This window comes from Nestor notabilis, unplaced genomic scaffold (assembly GCF_000696875.1).
Source record: "Nestor notabilis isolate BGI_N333 unplaced genomic scaffold, ASM69687v1 scaffold8061, whole genome shotgun sequence".
NCBI classification, from domain to species: domain Eukaryota; kingdom Metazoa; phylum Chordata; class Aves; order Psittaciformes; family Psittacidae; genus Nestor; species Nestor notabilis.
In genome coordinates, this window is record NW_009914266.1 from 424 (window position 1) to 25,040 (window position 24,617).

At 40.3% G+C, this 24,617-nt stretch overlaps 1 protein-coding gene across 1 annotated transcript in view; it reads left to right on the plus strand.

The window, feature by feature from the left end:
* TAF4 (TAF4 RNA polymerase II, TATA box binding protein (TBP)-associated factor, 135kDa) overlaps positions 1-24,617 on the plus strand; it is a 37,474-nt gene that overhangs the window by 417 nt on the left and 12,440 nt on the right. Inside the window, exons 2-7 of the mRNA XM_010023574.1 lie at positions 1,662-2,750; positions 20,186-20,352; positions 20,880-20,999; positions 22,506-22,625; positions 23,183-23,305; positions 24,251-24,340. Coding sequence (XP_010021876.1) covers positions 1,662-2,750; positions 20,186-20,352; positions 20,880-20,999; positions 22,506-22,625; positions 23,183-23,305; positions 24,251-24,340 — 1,709 coding nt within the window. The remainder of the gene's footprint in view (positions 1-1,661; positions 2,751-20,185; positions 20,353-20,879; positions 21,000-22,505; positions 22,626-23,182; positions 23,306-24,250; positions 24,341-24,617) is intronic.

Sequence of the window (24,617 nt, forward strand, 5' to 3'; positions counted from 1 at the left end):
TTTTTATCATGTGTGGGGCCCGCCCCCCCACAGAAAAAGCCGGCAGTGCCCGTCCGTGACTCTGCCGGTCCCCTCTGCTTTTCTTGCCCTTGTTGCTGGAGTCTGAGAGGGTTCTCTTCATCTCGGGGGCTGAGGGAGGCAGAGCCCACCCCCTTGGTAATGGCTGTGCCTCCCATGCCGTCTGTGGCTGCTCCCCTTCCCTTTCCAGGGGTGGAGGTTATGGGGGGGATTCCCTCTTGATAATGCCGCCTTAGCTGTCTGTGTAAATGCTTCTTCCCCTCCCCCTTCTCTGTTGCTGAAGTGGAAGGGGGTGTTATTAATCATGACACCTATTTCCTGTAGAGGAGGAAGCGAGGGGGGATTTCAAGGGGAGGAAGTCCCTCAAAATGCTTCCCCCCCATATCTGCCTGCCTGGATATTCCTTCCCCCCAACCCCCTCTCTTGTTCCAGGGGCTTGGAGGGGGCATTCAACACCTCTCATTCCTCCTCTGCCCTCAAGGGGGGGTTGTCACAACACCAGGTCCCAGGAAGGGGGGGAATTCAGGCCACAACACCCCACCTTGTACGATGTCTTCTCCCACCCACTCACCCACCCCCTGTAGCTACCTGGGAATATTCCCCCTCTTCGTGCTCTGAAGGCTGTAGGGGGATAGTGTGAAGGCTGGGATAAGGACTCACTACATGGGAATGGAGGGAAGCTGGTTTTCAGGGAATTAAAATAAATGTCTCCCCAGAATCTCTGCAATTCCTCCCCTCCCCCCATTTTTTTTTTCCTGCTTGCTTTCTTGTTGCTGAAGTGTAAGAAGATGTTACAGACCCTCTGTTGCGATTAATGAAGCTCTTCTAGGAGGATCTCCTTAAGCTTTATAACACGCTTCTCAGTGTCAGTCTGTCACTGTTCTTTTCCTCTTTCTGTCTCTGTAGGGCCAGGACCTGGACTGTGTGTGATTGTACTTGTGATAACACCAGGCCTCGTCAAGAGGCATGAGGATTATTCAGGACAAGAAGCTTCATCATCTTGTCCCTTCTCAAACCAGCTTTGCTTTTTTATTTATTTATTTTTAAGTGCTCTCAGGCTGTGGGAACTTCAGGGCTGGAAGAACAAATTCTGTGACGAAGCAGAGGGTTTTTCTAGTAACCTGCTCCAGGCCTTGCAGCACTTCTTATCTTGCCAGCCTGATGTTTTCCTTTCACTTTTTCATATTTTGCTGTGGTTGAGCCTCCTGATATAACTGACTTGATCCGTAGGTAACGTGTGCTGGGCAGAGGGACAATGTCTTATTCATGTGTCTTCCAGTGCTGTTTTTCCCTCCTTGCAGTTGCAGTCCTGTTGCTAAATGCCGTGTCAGGCTCTAGATTGGGGAAGAGGTCTAAGGTGATCTTTCTCCTCCCTTCCCTTGGTTCATATCAAATCTGCTTTCCCTGTTTCGTCTTACTGTAATGTTGAAAGCAGGGATGTTAAAATTAATACTGAATCTGCCAGGCTTTGGTGGGAAACCGAAGGCTTCAAAAATCATCTTCAGTTCATGCTCTGTCCCGTTTTCTTGGCTCTGGGCAGGCATCCTGGGAGATGGAGAAGGCTTGGTGATGAGGGAGAACATTCTGTCTTCTGCACTTCTCCTCTTGCTCATTCTCTGTTTAACCTTGTTGTTGTTTTGCAGGAGCAGGAGGAGTGCAAGGGGGCGTTATTAACCATAACACCAGGTCCCAGACTTCAGCTCTGGATGGAGCCACCACAACGAGCACCAGCACCACCACTGCAGCAGCAGGAGCATCTGAAGTCACTGCTGCTCCAGGGACCCTCAGTCAGGGCAAATCGGTGGTTATCAGCACCATGGCAACTGCCTTGTCCACCAGGAATGGCAAGATTGGGACCACAACAGTGCAAACTTTGAATGGGAGTAACGTGGTGATGAACTCTCACCATACAGGAAGTGCTGCTTTCCCTGGGACTCCGGTGACTGCTAACCCTGCTCCTGCCCCTGCTGTTGCCCCTCTCGTTAACAATGGACCTGGATCTGTGGGGAAGGGAAATACTGTTAATGCTGTTTTGCCATCAGCTTCCAACACTGTCATCCAGACTTCTTTCCTTAACACTGCTGTGTCCTCTGCATCTTCCTCCTCGCCCACAGTTATCTCCTCGCAGCCACCACCGAGCATTGGGACTGGGGCACCGACGGTAACGCTTGTGCGGCCGCCGATCCACACAGCAGGACCCACAGTAGCTGCAGCTGGGGCAGCCACTCAGAATGGGAGCAATACTGTGATCAATTCAACCATCAGTGTGGGGAGTTTTCCTGCTGTTGCTACAGCCACGGTGGGATCTGGAGCTTCCCTCCAGACATCACTTGTGAACAGCCAGTCTGGTTCCACTGTGCCAGCAGCTCCCACCACGCAGGTCATCAAATCTGAGTCTCCTAAAGCTATAGTCCAAGCAGTATCCCAACAGCAGACGCTGGCTACTGGTGGCCAGCCCAGTACTACAGGGGGTAACATGATTATTGGGCAAACTATGCAAGCTGGGCTCTCCAATGTTGCTCCCAATCCTGGTGGGATACCTCCTGCAGCTCCTGGCACCCCCACGGGAATGGCTAAAGGCACTGCCAATACAGTGGCACAAAGTCTGCCAAGGACTCCAACAGCAACTACGAGTGGGATAAGAGCAACTTTGACTCCTACAGTTTTAGCACCTCGTTTGCCTCAGCCACCTCAGAATCCAACTAACATTCAGAATTTTCAGTTACCACCAGGTAAGCAAGAGGATTGAGGGGGTTTACTTTGAAAGTGTATTTCCTGAAGGGAGGAAAGGGTCCAAGTAAGATTTCTTGCTGTTCAATTGTGAGCTGTGGAAAGGGCATTACATTTAACAATGAGAATCATCTGGTTTTAAGTAGTAGCGTAGTAGCATTCCACTACTTAGTGTATGATTTTGGGTGACCAAAAAGTCTTTCCAGTGGTAATAATTCAAGAATAATTGTGCCTGGTGTCTTTGTCAGGGAGTGAGTGTATATGAAGCTGTAAACTGCCAAAGCCTGACCATGGCATGTTATCAAAAGAAAAGTTGCTATTTCATTTTCCCATTAAGGCGTTTTGACTTTTAAGGCGGTTTTGTCAGTAGTTCGTGTAACCTTCGCGTGCTGTTCGGTTCCCTCTCTGTCCCTGCATGCCCCCAGCACCACAGAGCACTCATGAATAGAGAAGCAGCAGATACAACAGGAGCAAACTACCTTCTTTTGCTTTAAATACCTTCAAAGTCTGACTTAAAAACTCACAGAGTTGAAGCTTATGATCATCTTTTTAGCCACTGGAGTTCTGATACAAAAGGCAGTCTTCCTCTGTCCTTACCTCACCCTGTTGTGTCTAGGGTTGCAGCTTTTGTAGTAGCTAGTCTCATGCTTAGTGCTGAGCATCTCTGGACAAGGAATCTAGTCCTGAACTCAGTGGGTGAGTAAAAAGCAGGATGAGAAGCCTTTCTGTTCTGAGAACTGTTGTGTCCCTCCTTAAATATCCTAGATTTGGAGATTTAAGGTTATATATTTGCTATTATTTTGAACCAGGCTTGTCACTGTATCCAGATCTATTTTTAAGTGAAAATACTTGCATGAACCTGCACAGAGTTTCCTGTCTTTTTAATAGGATATAGCAATAGCTGTGTTCTTACTATTGACTGTTTTCAGGGCAGTGTAAAAGAACAACTGGTTAAATTCCACTGTTACTCCTGAGTGAAATTAGTGGTGGCTGTGTATCATCTGTTTCAATTGGTCTTAGTAAAAATACACCTATCGAAACTCCTGAGCAACCTCAAAGCAGTGCACCTGTCACATGAGGTACATCACAAACCATACGGTGTTACTCCACACCATCTTTTTGTGTAATATGCTATTTATGGTAAGTGATGCCACTGTGTTTGATGAAGTCTGTCAAACATTATGTGTCTCTAACTGGCATAAATATTCCTCACTTTTTTTCCTAGAGAAGATTATTCCCTCTATGAGTAATCTGAATGACACGTGGCTAATTTAACAAAAACCCAGCAGTAAAACTCGGACCTTAAGATCCCGGAGCTTGATTTGAAGCTTGTGAATTGACAGGCTGGAAAAGCCTTATTTATTTATTTACTGCCACAGTGTATCAAAGGGTTTTTCACATTCCAGTCTGTTGCCATATACACCTACATTTTCACTAATACTGCATTATAAACCTGATTATGGGAAAAATACCACCATGGAGTCCAGTGGGACCTTTTTTCCAGGTAGCTGATGTTTTCAAAGTGCCAGAGCACACTGAAATGTGTTACTCTTAGAAGCAGCGTTGCCAGTTCTTAAGCATAATTGGACCATAAATTGCACCTTTGGAGGTCTCAATAGATCAAAGTAAAACAATGCAGGTTCTAAACACTGGAGGGTTTTTATTAACCACTTTTCTTGTCTGTCCCACACTTTAAAAATATTTATAACTTCAGAAGAATAGCGTGACTCTTAAGCAAATATACATAACTGAATGCTTAGAAATTGGGAAGTGGGTTCTTGCGTGCTAAGGCAGACTTAATATTGGAAAGGACTTTTTTAGTGGAACAGATCATATTTGTAATTGCTTTGGTTTGCATTTTCATACTTTGCCAAAGTAACCAACTTTGAAAGTGCTTTGCATAAAGCATTTCTTTCAGAACACTTAAGAACTGATGGATGTTGAGCTCTTACAAATATCTTGCAGGTGCATGCGGCTACTGTCAGAGTTGCTTAGCCCTTGCAACTGCTTTAATCTTTTATAGAGCCCATATACATTCAGAGTGAAAGCAGAATGGCTGACTCTGGTTTTGAAACTGTATTTCAAATTACAGTATCATAGGCTGGATTTTTAAAGGCAGTTTAGTAGTATGAGTCTGCAAGTGCAGCACTCAGGTGCTGTGCATCCACTGCATGCGTCAAATTTACATCACAAGTTTAGGTTTATAAAAGTTGGTGTGCACTGAGAGCTTGTGAGACCCAGGGCTTGAAATAACCTTAGATCCTGCACTGCACATGTTGCTTTCCACACAAAGATTTACAAACACCTAGAAAGAAAATCCTTATGGAAGGTTTGACCAATAAGCAGCACATGTTTTGTAGTTCTTTTCTGACCCTGGATTACTGTTTCTAGCTCTCCACAACACAGAGTTTCACATGCATGGAGAGCAGAATATAAAATGTCAGTAAGTGTTATTAAGCAGGGGCTTGAAAATTAGAAACCTTGAAAGGTTTCAGATGGTATCTTAAAATGAGTCTGTGGAAAACAGACTTGATCAACGCTCTTTAAAATATATTACTTTTATAATAATGCTTTGTATTGCATCAAAGCAATTGTGCAACAAACATTGACCAAATCAGAGCTGTTTGAAAAGCTAATGGGCTGTAGTTGTTGTGCCCTTACTGGATTCTGGCATAATGCTTCCCAAAGAAACTGGAATATTCAGAGTATCTGTGTATTAAAATTAAAAATGGTTTTCCACTACTGATGTCTTTGTGGAAGACACTGTTGTGCTTACTCTTCAGGAGCCTGTGTTTGGAACTTTGTGGTCCAGTTGGACAGATGTGTATAATGAAGGTCCAAAAATAACCTTATTTATAGCTTCTTAGCAAAGACATTAAAATGTTGTCAGATGATTTTCTAGGGGCGGGAGCAGAAGTTTCTCTTTAGACAACACCGCTTTAAAGATGCAACATCTTCTGAAGCTGGGACTGAAAATAAATTGTATCAAGTTCCAGGTACTTCAGGCAATACGGTGAAATGTGTTGTGTACAGTAATATGGTAAGAGGTAGGAAAATGGGCGAGTTTGTTAAAGCATGAAGTCAGTGGTCTGCTGTTACAGGGGCTCAGGAAAGTCTGCAGAAAAACATAATTGACATTATGCCCTGAGATGAATCTTTTGCAGTGTGAGTTAGTTCATGAAGTGTTTAGAGGCTGTCACTGACACATGGTAGAATCATGTAAAATGACAAACTTGTGTACTTCAAAATCATTCTTCAACATCTTATCTTCCCCAGCAATGCTATAATACAGTTTCAAAATCAATGTCTGTGAACTTGTGCTTACTTTAGCAGTATTCTCAACTTAGTGGTTCAAATCTTTGCTTTCTCTTCTTGCTGATGCTTTCTGTTGTTACTCTCTTCTGCTTTACTTTTATGTACCAGCATCTCATCATAAGCAGGTGCCTGCTAAGGAAGGGAGCAGGTTGGTGGGAGTGCTGTACGTGTACAGTGAGAACAGTACAGAGTGGATACGTCTGGACAGTGAAACTGAAATCCATAAACCTTCACTTCACTGTCCCTCTCTTTTCTTTTACCTTCTGCTAGAAGTTTCTAGTGCTTATAAAGATTTGTTAGCTTGATGCTAAAGACTTTTTTTTTCTGAAGAAACAAGATTCTGTGACTCTCAGTCTGTTTGATGATAGCAGGTAGGACAGGTTGTCTGTAGAGTTTATGTATGTCTTTTACTTCTGTGATCATGACCAGTATTCTCATTAGCAGTAACGTGGTTGTGCAGCTATGGTAAAACTCCTATCACAGTTTCGTTTTGCTTTGTATCTAATAATATAACTTCTTTATTACTTTCACAAAACTCAGTTGGTTCTGCCAGTAGCTGATGCTGGAGGATGAGACTAGACTGCTTTATTACTTTCTTTCTGGAGGGAATCTCATGCCATTTCTGTGGTGACTACAGGATGTTCCACACTCGCCTGTGAAACCAGTGGGGATCCTCTAAAGATTGAATGTTCCAGAGTTCTGACCAGTCCTCATGCAAGTGAGCTCTACAGTTGGTTTAAACTTACTGTTGGTGCTTTCTAAAAGCAAAGGGTACCTAGAAGAACATTGGTGCTGTAGTCCACTGGTGCAGAAACGTATATATTTGCATGTTCAAGGTTTTGTTCCTGGCCTTAGATGCTGCAAACTTCACTTGGTGTTAAATTTAGGAAGCTTATCTTCTGTAGAAACTGTTGATTTTTAGCTTGGATAGCGTTACCTATCCAAGAAGGATTCTTAAGCCTTGATTATAGTGGCTTTAAGATGGGAAAACTACCTGAGCACATACTGCCTTTACAGTGTGGGTTCTGGTCCTTTTCACATGAGCAGTCATACTTTTGGGGGCTGGAGTAATTGAAAAATAACATCCACAGGAGTAGTTCACTTTCCTTCAGCGAGGAGCTGGGGTGCAATGTTCTCTGGGTTGCTTTATACTTGAAACATGTGCCTAGAAATGCCTAAAGTAACTGGGAATATAAATAGAAGAGGAAATCTACAGAGTTCCGTAATGTAAGAGGTACAGAAAGGAACAGAAGAAATACTATCAAGTAGTGGAATGTAGTTGTTTCTATTTCTCACTGAGTAGTAAGCGAGTTCAAACATATCCTGATTATAGTTTTCCTGTATGTATCCTGTATGTGCTGCCAATATTATGCCTGTTAACTGTGTTGGCATGGCTCTATTTGGTTAAAAATAATGTCTGTATTGCACAGTGATAACAGAAACTTCTTGCAGGACTTAAAGTATGTTTTACTTTCAAAGGATTTTACAAAACTTAATCCTTGTAACATGCCTGTGTGGTTGGTAAATAAAGTAGTATGAACTCTGCTTTAGAGCTGGGGGAAAGAGCAAATTAGAGAAGTTCTGACTTGCCCAAGGCCAAGAGGGAATCGGTATTTTGCCAAGATTAGAGCTTGGGAGTCCTATACTTGGCACATAAAGTGGTATCTCTCTTTGTGAAAGATAACTGTGGATCTCCTCTGCACAACTCTTCTGGGTGAGGGGTGGATTTCATGTTCAAATCATGCATCAGCAAAAGGAACATTCTGCTTTATTTGAAATCTGCTACCTCATATCTGCCATATGTCACCAGATTGAGAGTTGTGTTTGTTCTCACTGCAGCTTTCGTGACTGAGGAATCCTGCATGCTTAGCTTTGTACCCCAAAGGACTTCAGACTTGGAGATGTGCAATAGGGTTTTGTTGTTGTTGTTGAAGTGAGTGTTATGAGATGGTTTGCACGTCTGAGAAGATGGTCTCTTTAAGTGACGGAAATATAATGGTGATTCTGTTAAGCTATGAAAGCTATTAACTTTGGCTACGTATTGTTCAGTTCTGCTATGGAGAATACCTTTGGAAGAGCCTGTATGGATTTGTTTCATATGCCAGTCTACATTTCAAATTGTGGTCTTCCTGGGTTTTTTTGATATCACTAGGCATATGATCAAGGTTGTTGGTCAATGACCAGTGTGAGTGCTTTCTTTTGAGCCATTCTGTGCTCTGGTGCTCTAGAAGTTCCATGGTGTTTTGATGGTCAGTGAGCTAAACGAGTTTTCCAGCTCTGGAAGTCTATGTGGGTCACTTCTAAAATGCAGTGTCGTGGTTTGAGGACCGCAAATTTGGTGGACTTGAGTCACTATGACAGGATGCTGCAGCAAAGTTAGCAGCCTGAGGTGAAAACGCAACAGTTTGGGGCACTAATAAGACACAACTTAGTAGGTATCTCAGACTCTCCCCAAATGAGATGTCTTGGTGCATGAAAACTCTTACTATTGTTTGTCTTCTCTGTTTTGGGAAATATGTAAATAGAATCCTAAAAAGAAGAAATGTATGAAGTAGTTCAGGAACGCAGTTGAAAATACTGATATTAACCTAACTGGGGTTTAGCAAAGAGAAGATGCTGGCTTGTGGAAAGCTTGATTTCAGGCTCTCTGTTCTCATAAAAACAGTGTGATCAAATACTAAGAGTCTGCTTAGTAAGAACACAAGTTAAATGTTTGGGGTTTTTTTTGTGCCTGTGTTCAGTTTTTCTCAGCAGTACCCGAAATCAGCATTTTTACCTGAGAAGAACTATTCAGGATTGTTCACTGTGGTGAAACTTTATGAATCTTTATAACTCCGTTTGTCTGAATCTGCTCTTTGAATTCGATGTTAAAAAGAAGGCTTTTGCCAGTTGGAAGACAGTAAGTGTTAGCAAGATTAACTTTTTTATCTCAGGCATATGATCTCCTGTGAAAGAAGATTTGAAGAGGTAGAAGCATAAAAGAAAATTCTGAAAATTGTGTTTCTCACAACTGAAGACAAAGATAGAAAGGGATTTTTGGTCACACTTAGTAAGCAGTTATATGTCATATTATGAACTGTAAAGCTGTATGTGAAGGAAGGCCAAACTCTAGAGCGAGTATGTGGTGCTCACAAGTTACAAAGGGCTTTTTCTGTGTGCAGCCACAGGGGTGTTCCTCTGTACAAATAGATGTGTGATCCATGAACACTGACAGATGCCCTTCTGGGACTGAAGCCTCAGTAGGTCTTGATCCCGTTGGCAGGTTGCACTCAGTTGTTTAGCAGAGACACTGGCTGTGGGCATACTCGAGCTTTGGGTTTGTGCTGTTGTAATTTGCTAATGCATTAACTTGAATTTGTTTTTAAACTAATGAAGGTCTTGCCTAAATGCAGGAAGTTGTGTATTTATAACCATACATGTTTCTTGAAAGTTGCAAAACCTTTCTTGTCTGGGTAGTTTTTGCTGGATCAGCCCTCTTGCACACTGTTTCCTCATGAGAGAAAGATAACAGCTTATACAATAAGCATCTCTTACAACAATATAATTGTGTCAGCACTGGTGATTGTACCACTAAATTATTGTGGCAAAATGGTCCCATTTCCAGCTCAAATATTGAGAGAAGCATAAAAACTGTACATAGACCAGGCTGTGATTAACTAAGGGGGTTTTAAATATTGAGTATTTTTTGGTGAGAACAAAACCTTGTCATCCCTATATGATGGTATAGATTAACAATAACCGAGAAAGATGTGATAGTTATAAGGAGTTGGTACAGCCATGTCCTGTTCTTGCAGGGAGAGCTGTTCAGCACCTCAGTAGAGCTGTCTGAAGGTGTTGCACAAATGTGGATAATCTTTGGCTCTGTAACTGTTGTCAGGCTAGAAATAACATGTTAAAAAGATGAGTTTCTGCACTTGTATTACCAGTGATCAGAAAGTTACACTTTGAACATAACAGACTGATTTGATTCTCAGCAAAGTGCATAAATAAGCTGTAAATCCTTTCACCCAGGGACAGTGCTTTTACTGGGTATTTATACAGGATTTAGTGCAAGGTTTGACTCTGTTGCCAAGCTTTTTCTGTGGGGTTTGGAAGAGAATATTGGTAAAAATTGAGTAACTTTTTGTCAGTGAAGAACTCTAAATTTGAACTGTAAATATGAACACTTTGTATCTTTTAATTTTGATGCTTTTTTCCTTAAAGTGCATTACTAAAATATTTGTGTTGTAACCAGTACCTAGATAACTAGTAACATAAACCTCGCCTCGATATGCGATGTTATTTTACATGGCTAGCATGTTCTCAGGTTTGTACTGAATTAAACAAGTCTCTAGTAAAAATGGTCTAACTTACCATTATAACTTGACTATTATATACTTCTGAGAGTAGTTGAACTACTAAAAGCCATCACAGTACTTTAGTACGGAATAAAGCACATGCTGAATAAACTCTGTACAACAACTAGTGCAGATTCAGTTAGAAAATATATGCTCTAGATATCAGAGTATAAACAGAACCTAACCAATGAGATGTGGTGAGTGCTCTGGTCTGTCTTAAATGCTTTGAAGGGGCACTGAGGCTGCACTGAGCTGTCTTAACACCTTTCCTCAGTTTATTAATCAGCTGTTTCTGTAAGGGAGGGTTGGATTTAGTGCCTCTCTCAGGATGTAATAACATCAGGTGCGTTCAGCCTAAGTGGTGGTGTGGCGAGTGGGACCAGTTGTACTCACATGAGTCAGAAGTACCAGCTGCAAGGAGCAGCGCTTTGGAATTGCAGCACCCGTGGGAAAAGAGTCAACAGTGGTGACCAAAGAGCTTGCTGAGGGATCAGTGGAGGAGGTCAGAAGAGGAGATACAGAGTAGGAAGGCTGAGAGTAGCTGGACTGTGTAGAAGTCTGTAGAAAAGCATGAGGAGCTTTCTGATTTTAATGAACATACATGCAGTCATGTTTGCAGTAGTATTAAGGGTGGAGTGGAAGAAGGAACAAGTGTTCATGCCTTGAACTTCAACCTTTTGTTTCCTTTCATTCTTCCCTTTTTCCAGGGTATCATTTGGTTTTCTTCCCTCTCCTCAATGGGGGAAGGGGAGAGAAGGCACTAATTATTTGTAAGTGTTAGTCATAGCCAGTCATTAAGCTTAATCATTACTCAGGATTGTGCATTTGATGGTTAGTAAAAATCAAAACAAGACTTGAATTTCTGAATTCAAACTTATAGGTGTGAAAATACTTTTATTTCTGTGTTCAGATTCACTGGCAAAGCTGTGCTATTGAATCAATGTTGCTGTCGGCCAAATGACATGCAATATCATGTCTATGCTGATAGTCTGTGTTTGAACTCAAAGCCACAGTGTTCGTTATATCCTTAAAGCAGAGAAACTTCTATATCATCAGTGAGAGTGATAAAATCACTGTCTGCTTCTGCAGAGGAGGATGTGAAAGGAACATTTCCACTGATGCTGCTCTAGGTCCCTGTCACTTAGTGGGACTGTCTGACATTTGGTCTCTGCAGCTCCAGGTGAAATGGTGGCATCAGCAAAGGGTTTTGTCCCTGCTGAAATTAAATAGGGTATATACCTAGAGTAGGGCATTCACAGTGGGGACTAGTTAAAGAAATGCATTTTTTTTGAGGGGGTTTTCATATACTTAGTTGTTTCAGGGTGTTGCTTTTTGAAGGAAGATAATGTGGGTTTAATGCATTACTCCTCATTAGGTATTGTGTGCAGACTGTAATAAACGTGGAGTAGCTTGCCCATTCTCATTTCTTCAAGTGCTTGAACAACACTAATGTCGATATGCCTTGGTACAAACTGTTTGCCAGAAGTGAAGACTGTTTGAGTTTTTAAGTCTCCTATTTAGAATAACAGATCAAAAGAATTAGTGACATTTTATGTCTTCCTTTCTCAAAACCAAAGTTGATTTTGGTTATAACTGCATTGTTGTTTTATGTAAGTATATTGACGTTAATGGTAAAGCCGAATCTGAACCACTTTGAGATCAATAACTAAGGTTTAGCTTTTCATAGTGTTTTTCTTAGTTCTTTCTGCACCAGACCAAAGAGAGCTTTGTGTGGTGACTGGGTTGCAGTTTGACAGAGCACGCTGGTGTTTTGGCTTTGTATGCTTGACTAGAAAGGAATGTTAACACACACTTTCAAGGAATCCAGCTTTCCAGAAAAGTCAGAATGGTTTCAAATCACATTGTTGTTGAAGTGTTTATCAATTGTTGCTATATAAAATGGACATATTTCCCAGAGCACTTCCTACACACCTTTTCAGCTGAGCAGGTAAGATTTTTTCCATATGGGATCACTTAGAAATAGCAGCTTTTTGGCACTCCAGCACGACATTGTTCCTTTAACTATATTCTTAAAAGACTTGTGAATGAATACTTTACCAGTGATTCACTTCTTCACGTTTTAGACAGTACAGTTGAATTCTGTAGTTTGAAACTGAATTCTTTCATAGTAAGAGTAAGTAAAAGCTTATTGAAGCTTTGAGTTTCTTGGACTCTTTAGTAGGAGAAAAACAAAGGCACTTTTTCATAATGTGAAGTTGTGTGTTTGGTCTGTATGAAATACATTTGCTGTGCACTGCAGTCAGGATTGTTGAGTATTTTGGGCACTTATCTTTCATCTGTGCTAGCAATAATCATAAATCAGCTGTTCAAGAATTAGTGTTTCACATTCCATAACTGTTAGTTGTGATCTGTGTGTGCAGATCGGGCACTTGGGAGAGTGAGAACAGGCAAATGGAGTGGAGCGCTGTAGTAAACTGATGCTGTTTACTAAAACTTTTAGGCATTGTATATGGGTAATATTTGTCTTTTATTGCAGAGTGACACGAATTGAAAAGTGCAAGGACTGATGTGCTTTTGTAGCTCTGTAGTAAGTTATCGTCCAAAACCCTGTACCACGCTAGTCTTCACTATGGTGTAACATTTAGTGCCTATCTGGAGAGGCTCCAAGTGGTTTTTACTAGAGATGCTCTGAAGCAACACCTGACAGTCATGGTTTTTTGTGCCAAGTTTAGCTCACCCTAAGCTCAGCAGGTGCTGAGCATTCAGCAGGCACCTCTAAGATATGTTGGGCATGGTACGCACTATGTGCTCTCAATACCACTGTGTGCAAATCCTCAGTGTTCCTTGCTTTAGGGTGCCTGTTGCTCTGAAACAAGATGTGAGGGAATCTGGCATAGTGCCTCAGGTTGCTCCAGGGTGCTGGACAGCTCTCCAACTGCTGCCAGGTTTAGGGCCTGCAGACCTGCTACTCAGCATGGAATATATTTACTACTCATGTTTGTACAGGCTGACCTCGCCCGTGGCAGTGCAGGGCAGGCACTTCTGGAGCAGGTGAAGTTGCACATAGTCACAGGCTCATTTTCAGCTAGTTGCCGTGCAGGAGCTGATACCTGCACTATGTAGACTTCTCTGTAAGAACTATGGTTATCCTTGTGGAGCTATGACACCTTTATAGAAGTCACAAACAACACATTTGTTCATGAAACTCAAGAGCTGGGATTACTGACAGTGCCAAAGACTTTGGGAAGGAAGTTCAAGTAAATGTGTTTTGGGGTTTTTGTCGGGATTTGTTGTGAAGCACACATCACTTGAGGTTCTAAGCATCCAAACTTAATGCATCTGATGTGGTGGTGCAGGTCTCTCATCGGGTACAAAGTAATGTCTTTGGTAACATCTAATCCACAGCTTTGTTACAATTTAAAAAGTTCTGTGCTGTTCCTCTTGACTTGTAACTGTTTCTTGTGAGTTGATGTATAGATTGTCCTACATGAGCTGCTACGTGTCTGCTGGTTTATTACAGGTGCTCTTCTTTGACATAAATGATTCTAAATCTGCTCAAAGCAAGATTCCCTTAATTGCCTAGGTTTTCATGGAGCTGCAGTGGACTGGCACTGTGATAGGTTCTTCCTTTTGTTCCAATAGAGTGAGAACTTCTCTAGGCAGGTCAGTTATCAGAAGAGAAGGAATGGTGATTGTTGGACATCATTGCTGTGAGAACCAGGTTATCACTTCCTTTTCTGCAATAAGAGACGCTATCATATTCATTACTTCTGCTGAGAATTCTTCCTGTGGTTTGTATAGGCAGTTATCCTTTTTTCTAGCTTTCTTTCCAATATTCCATCTTTTTTTTGTATTGGCAAAATCTTAGAAACTTTGTCCTTTTATAAAGGCTTTGTCATTCCAGCATCCCTGTGTAGCCTGCTCCAATCATCTACAGAGCATTGACTCGTCCCCTTTGCTTTATCTGGTTTTTGTGGTGTATATGATAGCAACTTGCATAACCTTACACACACTTGCTTTCCTTTTTGTGGCAGCAGAATCTCTTCTGATGATACAGAAGTGATACAATTGTAAAGCTTTCTTTTGCTAATATGGCACAGCAGCTCATGATTGCTGTCAGGGTTTTTGTCATGTCAGATGTTTGCAGCATCTTGCCACAAATGAATATGTGCTTGAGGGCTTGAGGCAGGAACAGCTTTGACATTAAGATAACCTCTTAGTGAACTTCCCTGGAAAATCTAGTTACGATTTGAACGTTTGTCAGGTGTTGGTGGACTCTCTGATCAATAACTCTCTTTTCTAGAGGTGTTTGTAAGGACTTTGATTTCCTACACCTGCAGCATCAATCCCTTAGTTATTCTTTCAGGTTTGGACATTGTTTCTGAATGTGTGTGTGTATTGAAGGTGATTCTTTGCTGCCAAACAGTTCTCTCTGACCCTGACTGTTTTTTCTCTGGAAATAAAGTTCAGTTACTTTTTTACTTTAAAAAGAATTTCCTCAGGAGGCTGGAAAAGGGATTCTTCATGTGATTTCAAGATCATACATCCATTAAGTCTTCTGTCATGTCTCAGGTGCTAAAAAAGAGGGCTTATTAAGAATCTAAGTTCCTTAGTAATGGTTCTGAATTTATGTGGATTAGACCATGAGCTACATTGTTGGTAATGAGCAGAATGTGTAAGCTTGAACCTTCTGGTCTTCAGTGTCTGTATCAGAAAGACAGATGTTGTCACTTGTGACTGGGTAGGATACTGTATATTTTGTCTTTCACAGACGCAAGAGTTCCATTCTTGCTGGTATGCCCAGTGACAAGCATGGGCATTCTTTTTTTATGGTCCTCATAGATGAAAGGACCATAAAACCTTGGTCCTTGCTAACTGTAAATGAAGCCTTCCAGTGTGTCACCTATTGTATGACTCGAGTCCCTGAGAAATGGAGCAATTATTACGAGAGAGGGTGACATGTTGATGCGTTGCTGTTTGAGTGGCTTCCCGCTATGTGTGCTTGTCAGGGCTGACAAGTGGCTGGACTCTGTATTTCCTCAGAACAGTAATCTGAAGCTGTTGCTGTATCTGTCCAGATCCTATAAATATTATTAATCTTGGTTTACCAGCAAAGCCTGGGAACAAAACAGGACACACTTAGTTTGGGTTTCTCTAGCAAGAAAGCTGTATGCTTCAGGAATAACACAGATAATCAGAGTGCTCTGCAAAGGCTACAAAATACTGTCTTATTCTTCTGCCTTTATTATTCTGATGATTTGGTTTTCTTTAGCCTTTGGTAAGCCAAGAAAGAAGGAAGAGGAAGGCATTAGAAACAAGCCTGGTTTGTGTTTTTCTGACATGTCATATGGCCAGAGCTGCTCTTTTTTTTTTTTTTTTTTTTTTTTTTTTAATATATGTATTTTTTTTTTATTTCAGAGCATGATTTTACAAGTATTATTAACCAAAAAACCCAAACCAACCAACAAACAAAAAACCCAACCCAAAGCACAACACTGTAAATAGAAATGCCCTTAGCAAATGGAAATACAAATAGGAAGAGGCAAAGATGACACAGTGTAGAATCGGGCAGCTCCATCATGTAATAATGAACTTTTCCATCCGAACACTCTAAACCAGGAGAGATCTGGGAAGGTCTTCACAACATGAACACATGAGATGACTGCTGCATGAGTCAGGAACACAAGTCTTTTTGGGATGAGGAGCAATCCAACTCTATTTTGTTAATCCTTCATTTGGAGCTGTGATGAATTGTTTAATTCAAACTACAATATGAGTCTCTTTCAGGATTCTCTAAGCCTCTAACATCTAACAAAAATGATAATTTTCATTTTTTTAATGAGAAACTTGGAAATAATGTTTGAATGTTTGCATTTTTAATAGTGAAGTTGATTTTGGAGTACACAGTATCAGACCTTCTAGGAAAAAAAAGGCATAGAGAGATTTTTAAATGGCCAAATTTTAGTGTCGCCTTTTGCTAATTGAACATTTCCAATGATCCTTAATAGCTGTTTGGTCTCAAATAGCAATTCCAGCATGTTTGGAACAAAACCCTGGATGGTAAACTTGAAACAGAAAGGTATTTCTCATCTTTACTTTAAATGCAGCAACATAGTTAGAGAAGTGAGATACCTTGGTACAATTCTAGCTGCATTCTGGTACCTCGTAGTCACTTCTGATCTGGTTCATACAGCGTCTGCACCCTTCTGCATTGGAGTTTGAGGTTATGATACTCTAAATATTGAAAATACAAGTTTTGGAACACAAGAGAGAGAAATGGTTTGGTTTGTTTTTTTTCTACACATAGAGCTGCCTGTCCCTCCTTTTTCCATTGCAACGAATGAATCAACTGAGACATGGACAATGTATGTATGGAGAGAGAGGGTTGTTACGGTGCTACATTGACTTTGTTTGGGAGTGGGAAATTAATGGGACTTTCTTTTTAATTCTTAATCAAGTGAGCTCCACTGAGCTCTCTGAACTTCACTAAAAATCCACTTAATGCCAGCTTGGGTGCAGTTTTGGGTTAAGGAGTTTCTTTTTTAGCTAATTGGGTTGGAAAAGAGTCTGTAGTTGGGCTGGGGGGAGAGAAGCTGAGGGAGAAGCTCTATCTCCCTTATTAAAGAGCTCTCAGCAGGGCTAGAGAGGTGTGAAGCGTGGAGTCAAAACTACCAGTCTGCTGGTGAATTTCTGCACAGGTATTTCAGTAACAAACCTCAAGATCTTTTTACACCTTCTCTGAAATTCCCCGTATATTAACAAGGTAGAATTTCAAGCAGGTAAAAAGTCTTGTATCATCATACCAGGGTTAAAGTTTGTGCAAGACTAGTCTGCTGGTTTTGATTGTCCCTATGTTTGTATATATCCCATTAAGTGTGCACAGCAATTTATATCAGTGGTAGACCCTAACTTAAAGACGTATTAGAAACTGTATAAACTGATAATAACTGTGTAACAAATATGAGTGCAGTATAAAAGAACTACTTAAATAGGGAGACATATGAATGTAGCTTTGGACGAATTGCTTCTTTATTATGACTGATACTTGAGGGAAGGATCAGACTTCCCATAGTTACAAATCTCAAAGGTTAGTGCTTGGAGTCAGGGTTTGAATTACAAATGATTGTTTTGTCTGGCTGCTGACAAAAATTGAACTTTCTTGATATGTTTTCTAAAGCTCACATTAATACGCTTTTCAACTGTCTGTTTCAGCAGTTGTGCTATGTTAATGTGTAGGCATGTTCTAATTTTGCATGTAGCTCGGGGAGAATGTTTCATTGTTCAGACATTGTGCTTGCACTCCAGGGGTAGTCAACCTGCACTTTGTGGTTATAGCCAATCTTTTTTCCCTGTTCCCATTCATGTTTTGGCAAGCAAAACAACGTGCTGACAGTACTAGTGTTCCAAGGGGTGGTTGTGCTGTTGCAGGACTCTGATGTGAAGCATGGACCTGTTCTTGAGCCTGATGTGTGTATTGAGCTGGAGACTGAAGAGGTAGTTAAGCTGTGTGTTGGTGCCTGGTGCTATAAAGGTTCTCATATGCACATGAGCTGCTTTAGGTTGGCTCTTTCATGTAACTTCAGTCACTTTTGCACTGAGAAGTTTAAAAACCAAACACCCCCCTCTCCCCAAGCCCCAAGCTAGAGTTGGTATCTCTAATGTTGCTTCTGGAAGGAAAAAATATATAACTCACTAAAGAATTGGGGTGGTACATCAGCCCTAGAATATCCCAGGGAACCCCCAAAATGGTGAATTTTAAGGAAAATGTTTCTTATGGAATGTCAGTGTAAGTCTGAGATGTTTAAGGGTTTCTGAAAGCACAGGCACATAGAGTGGCATTGGGCCTTTTCAGTTGCTAGGAACTGAATGGTAATCAACAAGCCTTAATATTTGACATAGACTTGAAACCAGCTCCTCTAATCAGACTTCCACTGCACTGATCCTTTCAGGTATAATGATATTGAAGATTTCGACTGATTCAGTGTTTAACTTCTTCAGCTGATTATTCTGAGGGATGACAAAGAGGGTAACATGAGTTCATTTCCCAAGATTTTATGTTTGCACATTGGAAGAAGATGCCAAGTTCTGTTTGTGCAGGAATGAGCTTGATATAGTAGCAGGTCCCTTTTTAGTCCTTAAAATATTGAATTTCTCTGCTTTTGGTCAGTAGCCCCCTCCCCATAGGGTGAGGCTGATGGTGAGAAAGTAGTGATGATTCTGATAAGCAACTGACAGGATCAAGCTCTGTATCCACTACTGATGTATGGTGTATATCTGCTGTTTTAATGAAATGCTTCTCCTTACATAAGTTACAAGAGAAAAGACCTTTGTGGAGCAGTTTAGAAAAGGGCTTTTTTTGGACTTGACAACTAAACCAAGAGTATTTATTTCTACAGCCTGCAGGATTATAAATAAGCTTTCCCCCACTCCTTCTATCCTACAGAAAACCAGTTTGAGAATATTTGTTTCTAGATATAACTCTTGCCCATAGCACATCACGGTCCCACCTTAACACTTCTAAATAAATCCCAATGGAAAGTCATGTTTTTGACATAAACTACTTCAGTGTGTCTGTGTGACTGTAACACGTGTGACTCCTTCATTACAAGAGAGAGAATATAGACAATGTAAGGAAGAAATTAAGGGTGAATCAACTAATGTAATCTGGTTTTCTTTTGAACTCGTTTGTGTAGAAACCAGTATGTGAATTCTTGAAGTTTAATGTTAATTTTCAAACAGTCCAAGAAAACTGTTGAAAGCATTGTTTGTAAATGTTTCAGCACTTCATCTGAATAGGATAGCAAATAAAAGCTTGATGCTTTTGTAGTAGTCATGCTCTGAGATGGCATAGAACAGATCTCCAGATATTGTTAGAGCTTTTTATTCACTGAACAACACTTCAGAAAAACTTTGTGATTCCAGTAGTGCCTCTTGATTTTCCATGGTGAAGTTTCCTCCTGTAGTTTGTTGCTCAGAAAGGCTAATTTTGAGTGCTCAGTTTGTTTCCTTAGTGGCTTTTTCAGAGCTGATGAGGTCCTGAGTCTCTCATGGACTCACTGAGGCATGCTGGATGGAAACACTTCATGTGTCTTCAAGAAAGAGAGACTCATCTGAAAATCTGCCTCTTAAAATCCACTTCCCTATAGCTACCCAGTGGGGTTAAATGTATTGATCTGAGTGACTGAGCAGGGAATGACTGCTTCATTTCCCTCTCCATTTTATTTTTCTTTTGGGGTGTAACATGCCATGGTGCAGTCTGTTGCAGATGCACATGAGGGAGATTATGATTTTATAGCCACTTTCATTACTAAGTTTGTTATGGGAAATTAATTTAGAACTTAGACAATTGTGTTCCTGTTGATGGTGAAGCCTATGTTTGATTATATCCCCCCCACACACACTTAAAGACAGACTAATGGGCATCTCGCCTAATGGCGAGATTTTCCTCTATTTGCAGTGTTTCATAAACCAAGTTTCTTAGTAAAGAGCAGGTAGGATTTTTACATGGTTGCTCATTTTAACCTCCAGTCACATGGAATTTGTTGGTTGGGGTGAATACGACTCATTGTGTGTTCTGACGCTAAGCTAGGGCATCAGATACTGAGATAGAGTATTTCTGTAATTAAGCTATTCTATACAAAATATGATGATGCAGCTGGGTATTTTGCTTTTATTCTAAACTCCTGTCATTAGCTGTGTAGTCCTTTAACAGTACATTAGTTCCATATGTATCCAACTTGGATTAAAAAAAAACAAACTGAAAAAAGATGTTCTTTCACATTTGAGAAGGATGTGTGTTTCTTGACCAATTTCTTTATTAACAGGCATGGTCCTTGTGCGTAGTGAGAATGGGCAGTTGCTGATGATCCCTCAACAAGCCTTGGCACAGATGCAAGCACAGGCACATGCCCAGTCTCAGCCTCAAAATACTATGACTCCTCGTCCTGCTACACCTACCAGTGCTCCTCCAGTGCAGATATCCACAGTGCAGGTCAGTGCAGTCGTTTGTAGTGTTAAAGACAGTAAGGTATTTGTTCCTGTGAAGAATACCCAAGAAAGGAAGGCAAGATGTTAGTGATTTGAAGAAACCATTGATCAAACTGGTGCTATCCAGGCTTTTCCACATGGCATAGGCATTTTGTTCCTAATTCTCTTCTAGTTTGTCTGTTATTCATCAAAACTATTTCTACCTAGCTGAATTGCATTAAGTTTAAAACCACTTGATATAAAGACTGTTCAAGACCATATATGGTTAACGTGTACAACTCTTTTCCCCAAAGCATCATTATTCTTTATAAGACTATAAAATAAAATAGTGGATATGGGTAAATGTACACTGAGATCATCACAATTGCATGAAGTTGAAGACTAAAAATCCTTCTCTCAGTTTTATAGTGGTCCAGATGTGTTCTTTTGTATCTGTAATAATGGCAACTAGCCAGAGACAAAATGCTAGATAAGGTAGATTATACTTAAATATAGGAACTAATGTGTTTGGCTTTTTTATCTTTTTTCCAGGCTCCAGGAACGCCAATTATTGCACGACAAGTGACACCAACTACTATTATCAAGCAAGTGTCTCAGGCTCAAACAACAGTGCAACCCACAACAACGCTACAGCGTCCTCCGGTTGTGCAAGTGAGTTTGTAAAGAAGTAATGTATCCATGAGAGACCTCAGTTGTTAAGAATTGCTGAAAACCCACTTGAGACTGCCAGAAATACAGGAAACAGAATTACTAAGTGCATGGAACAAGTATCTTCTGGCTTACCCTTTCCAAAACGTTTGCAGATCTCAGTTTACTGTATCTTTTAGATGTATATGGTCATTCTTATTACTATGGCTTATTATTTCATACTGTACCTATATGATACATATTTAAAGGTATCCTGTTACTAGTTCCTATAATCACAAAATGACTAAAATAAAACAACTTCATGCTTTCTGCCTCAAGAAAGTGACACTGATTCCCTGTAGTCCTCTGAATTCTGCAGCAAGATGTACAGTTACAAACTAGAGTGCACTGGTAGCCACAAGTGGTGCAAAACAGTGCAGAAGTGTGAAATTCTCCACATGGCTTCCAGGCAACAGTGATACAATATGATTGCTGTCGCCTAATTGTTTTCCTTGTGCTTTCTTCATCCTTTGAGTAGACAGGATTAGAGAGTTTCAATTTAAAACATGCAGGTTTTGCTGTGCATCCAGTTAACCCTTTTCCCCTCGGAGAGCCTTTGCCTATGCCAGTGATCTTTCTGGATCTATGAGTTCGTTTACCTGAGTTGTCTTAATTTGCACTGCTGTTATACTGGACAAAAATTAGTCTTTCCATCTGCATATTCTGTGCTGTAATGAGCATACCATGGACTTAGTTTATCCAGATTTCAAAAAATGTGGCAAATCCTTGCCTCCTTTTCTGTCTCCCAAAATACCAATGCAAGTTCACCTTGGCAGCATTGCAGCCTCTTTTCTTGTGCATCTTTGTAGAAAGAGCATACTTACAAATGAGTTGTTAAAATTCTGAGTTAGCTTTAGCTTGGTGAGAATCACTGCCCCTCTGATAGGGTTGTCATTAATGATTAGACTGTGGAGGAAGTCCATGAATGAACTGTGTCCATGGAAAAGCTCTTGGTTAGAGCGTTGATTCTTTAAAAGTGTTATTCCTACTTGGAATTACCGATTTGTGTACAAAACTAGAGAAACTTCTTGTCCCATTGTTCAACAAAAAGATCTTGGAAAGACCTGAGCTTTTGTGTCTCTTGGGCTCTTATTAGAAATTCCTCCCGTTGGCATATAAGGGAACAGATTAAAAAAAAAAAGCTATTGCATTCACAGAAACTTAGTACTCGTTTTAACTGTGTTTGAAACCACAGCGTGTGAGGGTATGTTCATGGTATTACTTTGCTATTTTATTCAGTAACCAAAAATCGTGCAGTTCTTAATCAACTTTGAGGATTTCAGTTTCACTGTGTAGTGTTTTGTGCCATCTGGTGGCTCTTTCTTTCCACTGCAAGATGAGTAACTTCTTTTTATAGTAGCTGTGAAAGGTGTTCTAGTGTCCTGTGGCTCAGTTTTCTGTTTGATGGCTCAGGAAAACAGCGTTTGGTGTGTTCCAAGTAAAAGATTGCTATGTTTGTATTCTCTGCAGCCTCAGATTGTTCTGGGTGGTACTGCACAAACAACTACATTGGGGACAGCAACGGCTGTACAAACTGGAACTCCTCAGAGAACAGTGCAAGGAACAACGGCGACCTCCACTGCAGCCACAGTAAGATACTGAGTGCATTTGGGATCTTCCTTTGTTCATTCACATACGCACTTGTGCATGTATGTATGTGTATATATACATACACACACAAAAACATAGATCAGAGTGAAGATGCAGAAGTTCTACAAACTATTAGTCTTGAAAAGGTGAACTTCTAGTAGAACCTTGTAGTTTACAAAGTGTGAACACACACTTGAATATTGATGGCTGTCAAAATATTCATTTTGAATTCTGTTACAGTTCTCAAACACTTTATTAAATAGAGTAGCTGTATCTTGTAGAAAAGCAGATTATTCAGCACTGCAGAGAAGAATCAAGTGACAAGGTATAAGCTTTTGATGGCACAGTGTACAATACATGTATATATGAAGCAAAGTAATAATTTCAGTCTGATTCTGTCTGAAGTGGTGAGGAACACGAATCTATAAATAATATTCTGCAGTTACAAACTAGAGAAGGACTTTATTTCTCAGAGTATACAGTCAGATCATGGATTAGAAACTGTTTATCTCCCCTTCTCTGACTGTTTCCTTCTATCCTTCCTCCTCCCATAACAGGAAACTATGGAAAATGTGAAGAAATGTAAAAACTTTCTGTCCACATTAATAAAACTGGCATCATCTGGAAAACAGTCTTCAGAGACTGCAGCTAACGTGAAAGAATTGGTACAGAACCTGCTGGTAAGAAAAGTTCTTGAAAAGTTGTAAGAAACAGTAACTGAGAGAAATCAAATTGAAACTTTGCTGCTTCTGAATTAAAATACATGCATAGATTTTCCTTTAAGCTTGTAAATGACACATTACTGCTCATATTAATGCATGAGAATGTGAGTTAAATTGAAGTGTGAGTAATGTCAATGGTGACTCTTTAAATTTTACATTTTTTTTTTAATTAATAAAACAGTGGAAAAGATTAATTATGTATTTGAGGGAAGACAGTGCAGTAGGTGAGTGTAGGAAATCACAAACTTGTACAAAAAACAAAGTAATATCTGAAGCTAACGTAAAAGCTTGACATAATTAGTATTTATAGAAAGAGCACTAGTATTGCTTAGCCTAATTGTTAGCAACCTTTAAGTTAAGGTACATCTGCGTGTTCCAGATGTTTCACATGATAACCAGAGGTTATCACAAGACCAACATTTAAAGTCTACCTTCCAATCAGGGATATACATTTGGTTTTGTGAGAGGCATCTCCCTTTTGTTGGGAGACAAGACCACAACTTTAGTTATTTGAAAGAGAGGAGCTATAATACATTTGGAAAAGAGAACACCAGAGAAGGGGCTGCCCTGAGCTGGCTGACTGCAGATCGTGTGAAGTATTCCTGTAGATTCCACCTGGCTTTTGATCCTAGAGACAGGACATTCCTGTAACGGTGAATACTGAAGATGTTTCTTAAAATGACTGGAAGACAGGAAGAAGAAAAGGAAAGATGGGACTGTAGGTCTTACTAGTTGAAATTGTAGTAAAATTAGTTACTACTGTAAAGCTGTTGGTAACTAGAAACTGTGAGGAATAAATAAACCCACTTATTTACAATAAATTAAGTCTAATTTTTTGTGTGTGTTGAATATTGTAAAAGTTAATCTGTACAAGCTCATTCATTTGGATTTTCTGTTTTGAAGGATGGAAAAATTGAAGCAGAAGACTTCACCAGTAGGCTGTACAGAGAACTTAATTCTTCACCTCAACCTTACCTTGTGCCTTTCCTGAAGGTAATCTGTCTTCACTAGTCTTTATATAGTTTTGTGCTTATGTATCAGCAGCAATGAACACAAGCACATCTTTTATCAGTAGGTAGAATTCCAAAGTGGTGTAAATGGAAGTTTTAAACAGTGCCTGGTTACACTTGTGCTCCCTTAAAAAATATTTCTGTCTCTTGATTCCAAGAATTTGTTAGTATGATTCATGGGCACAGTCAATAATGTAATTTCTACCATAGTGTCACATCATAGCTCTTTTGAGAGATGACTTTCATAAGCAGTTTCTTTC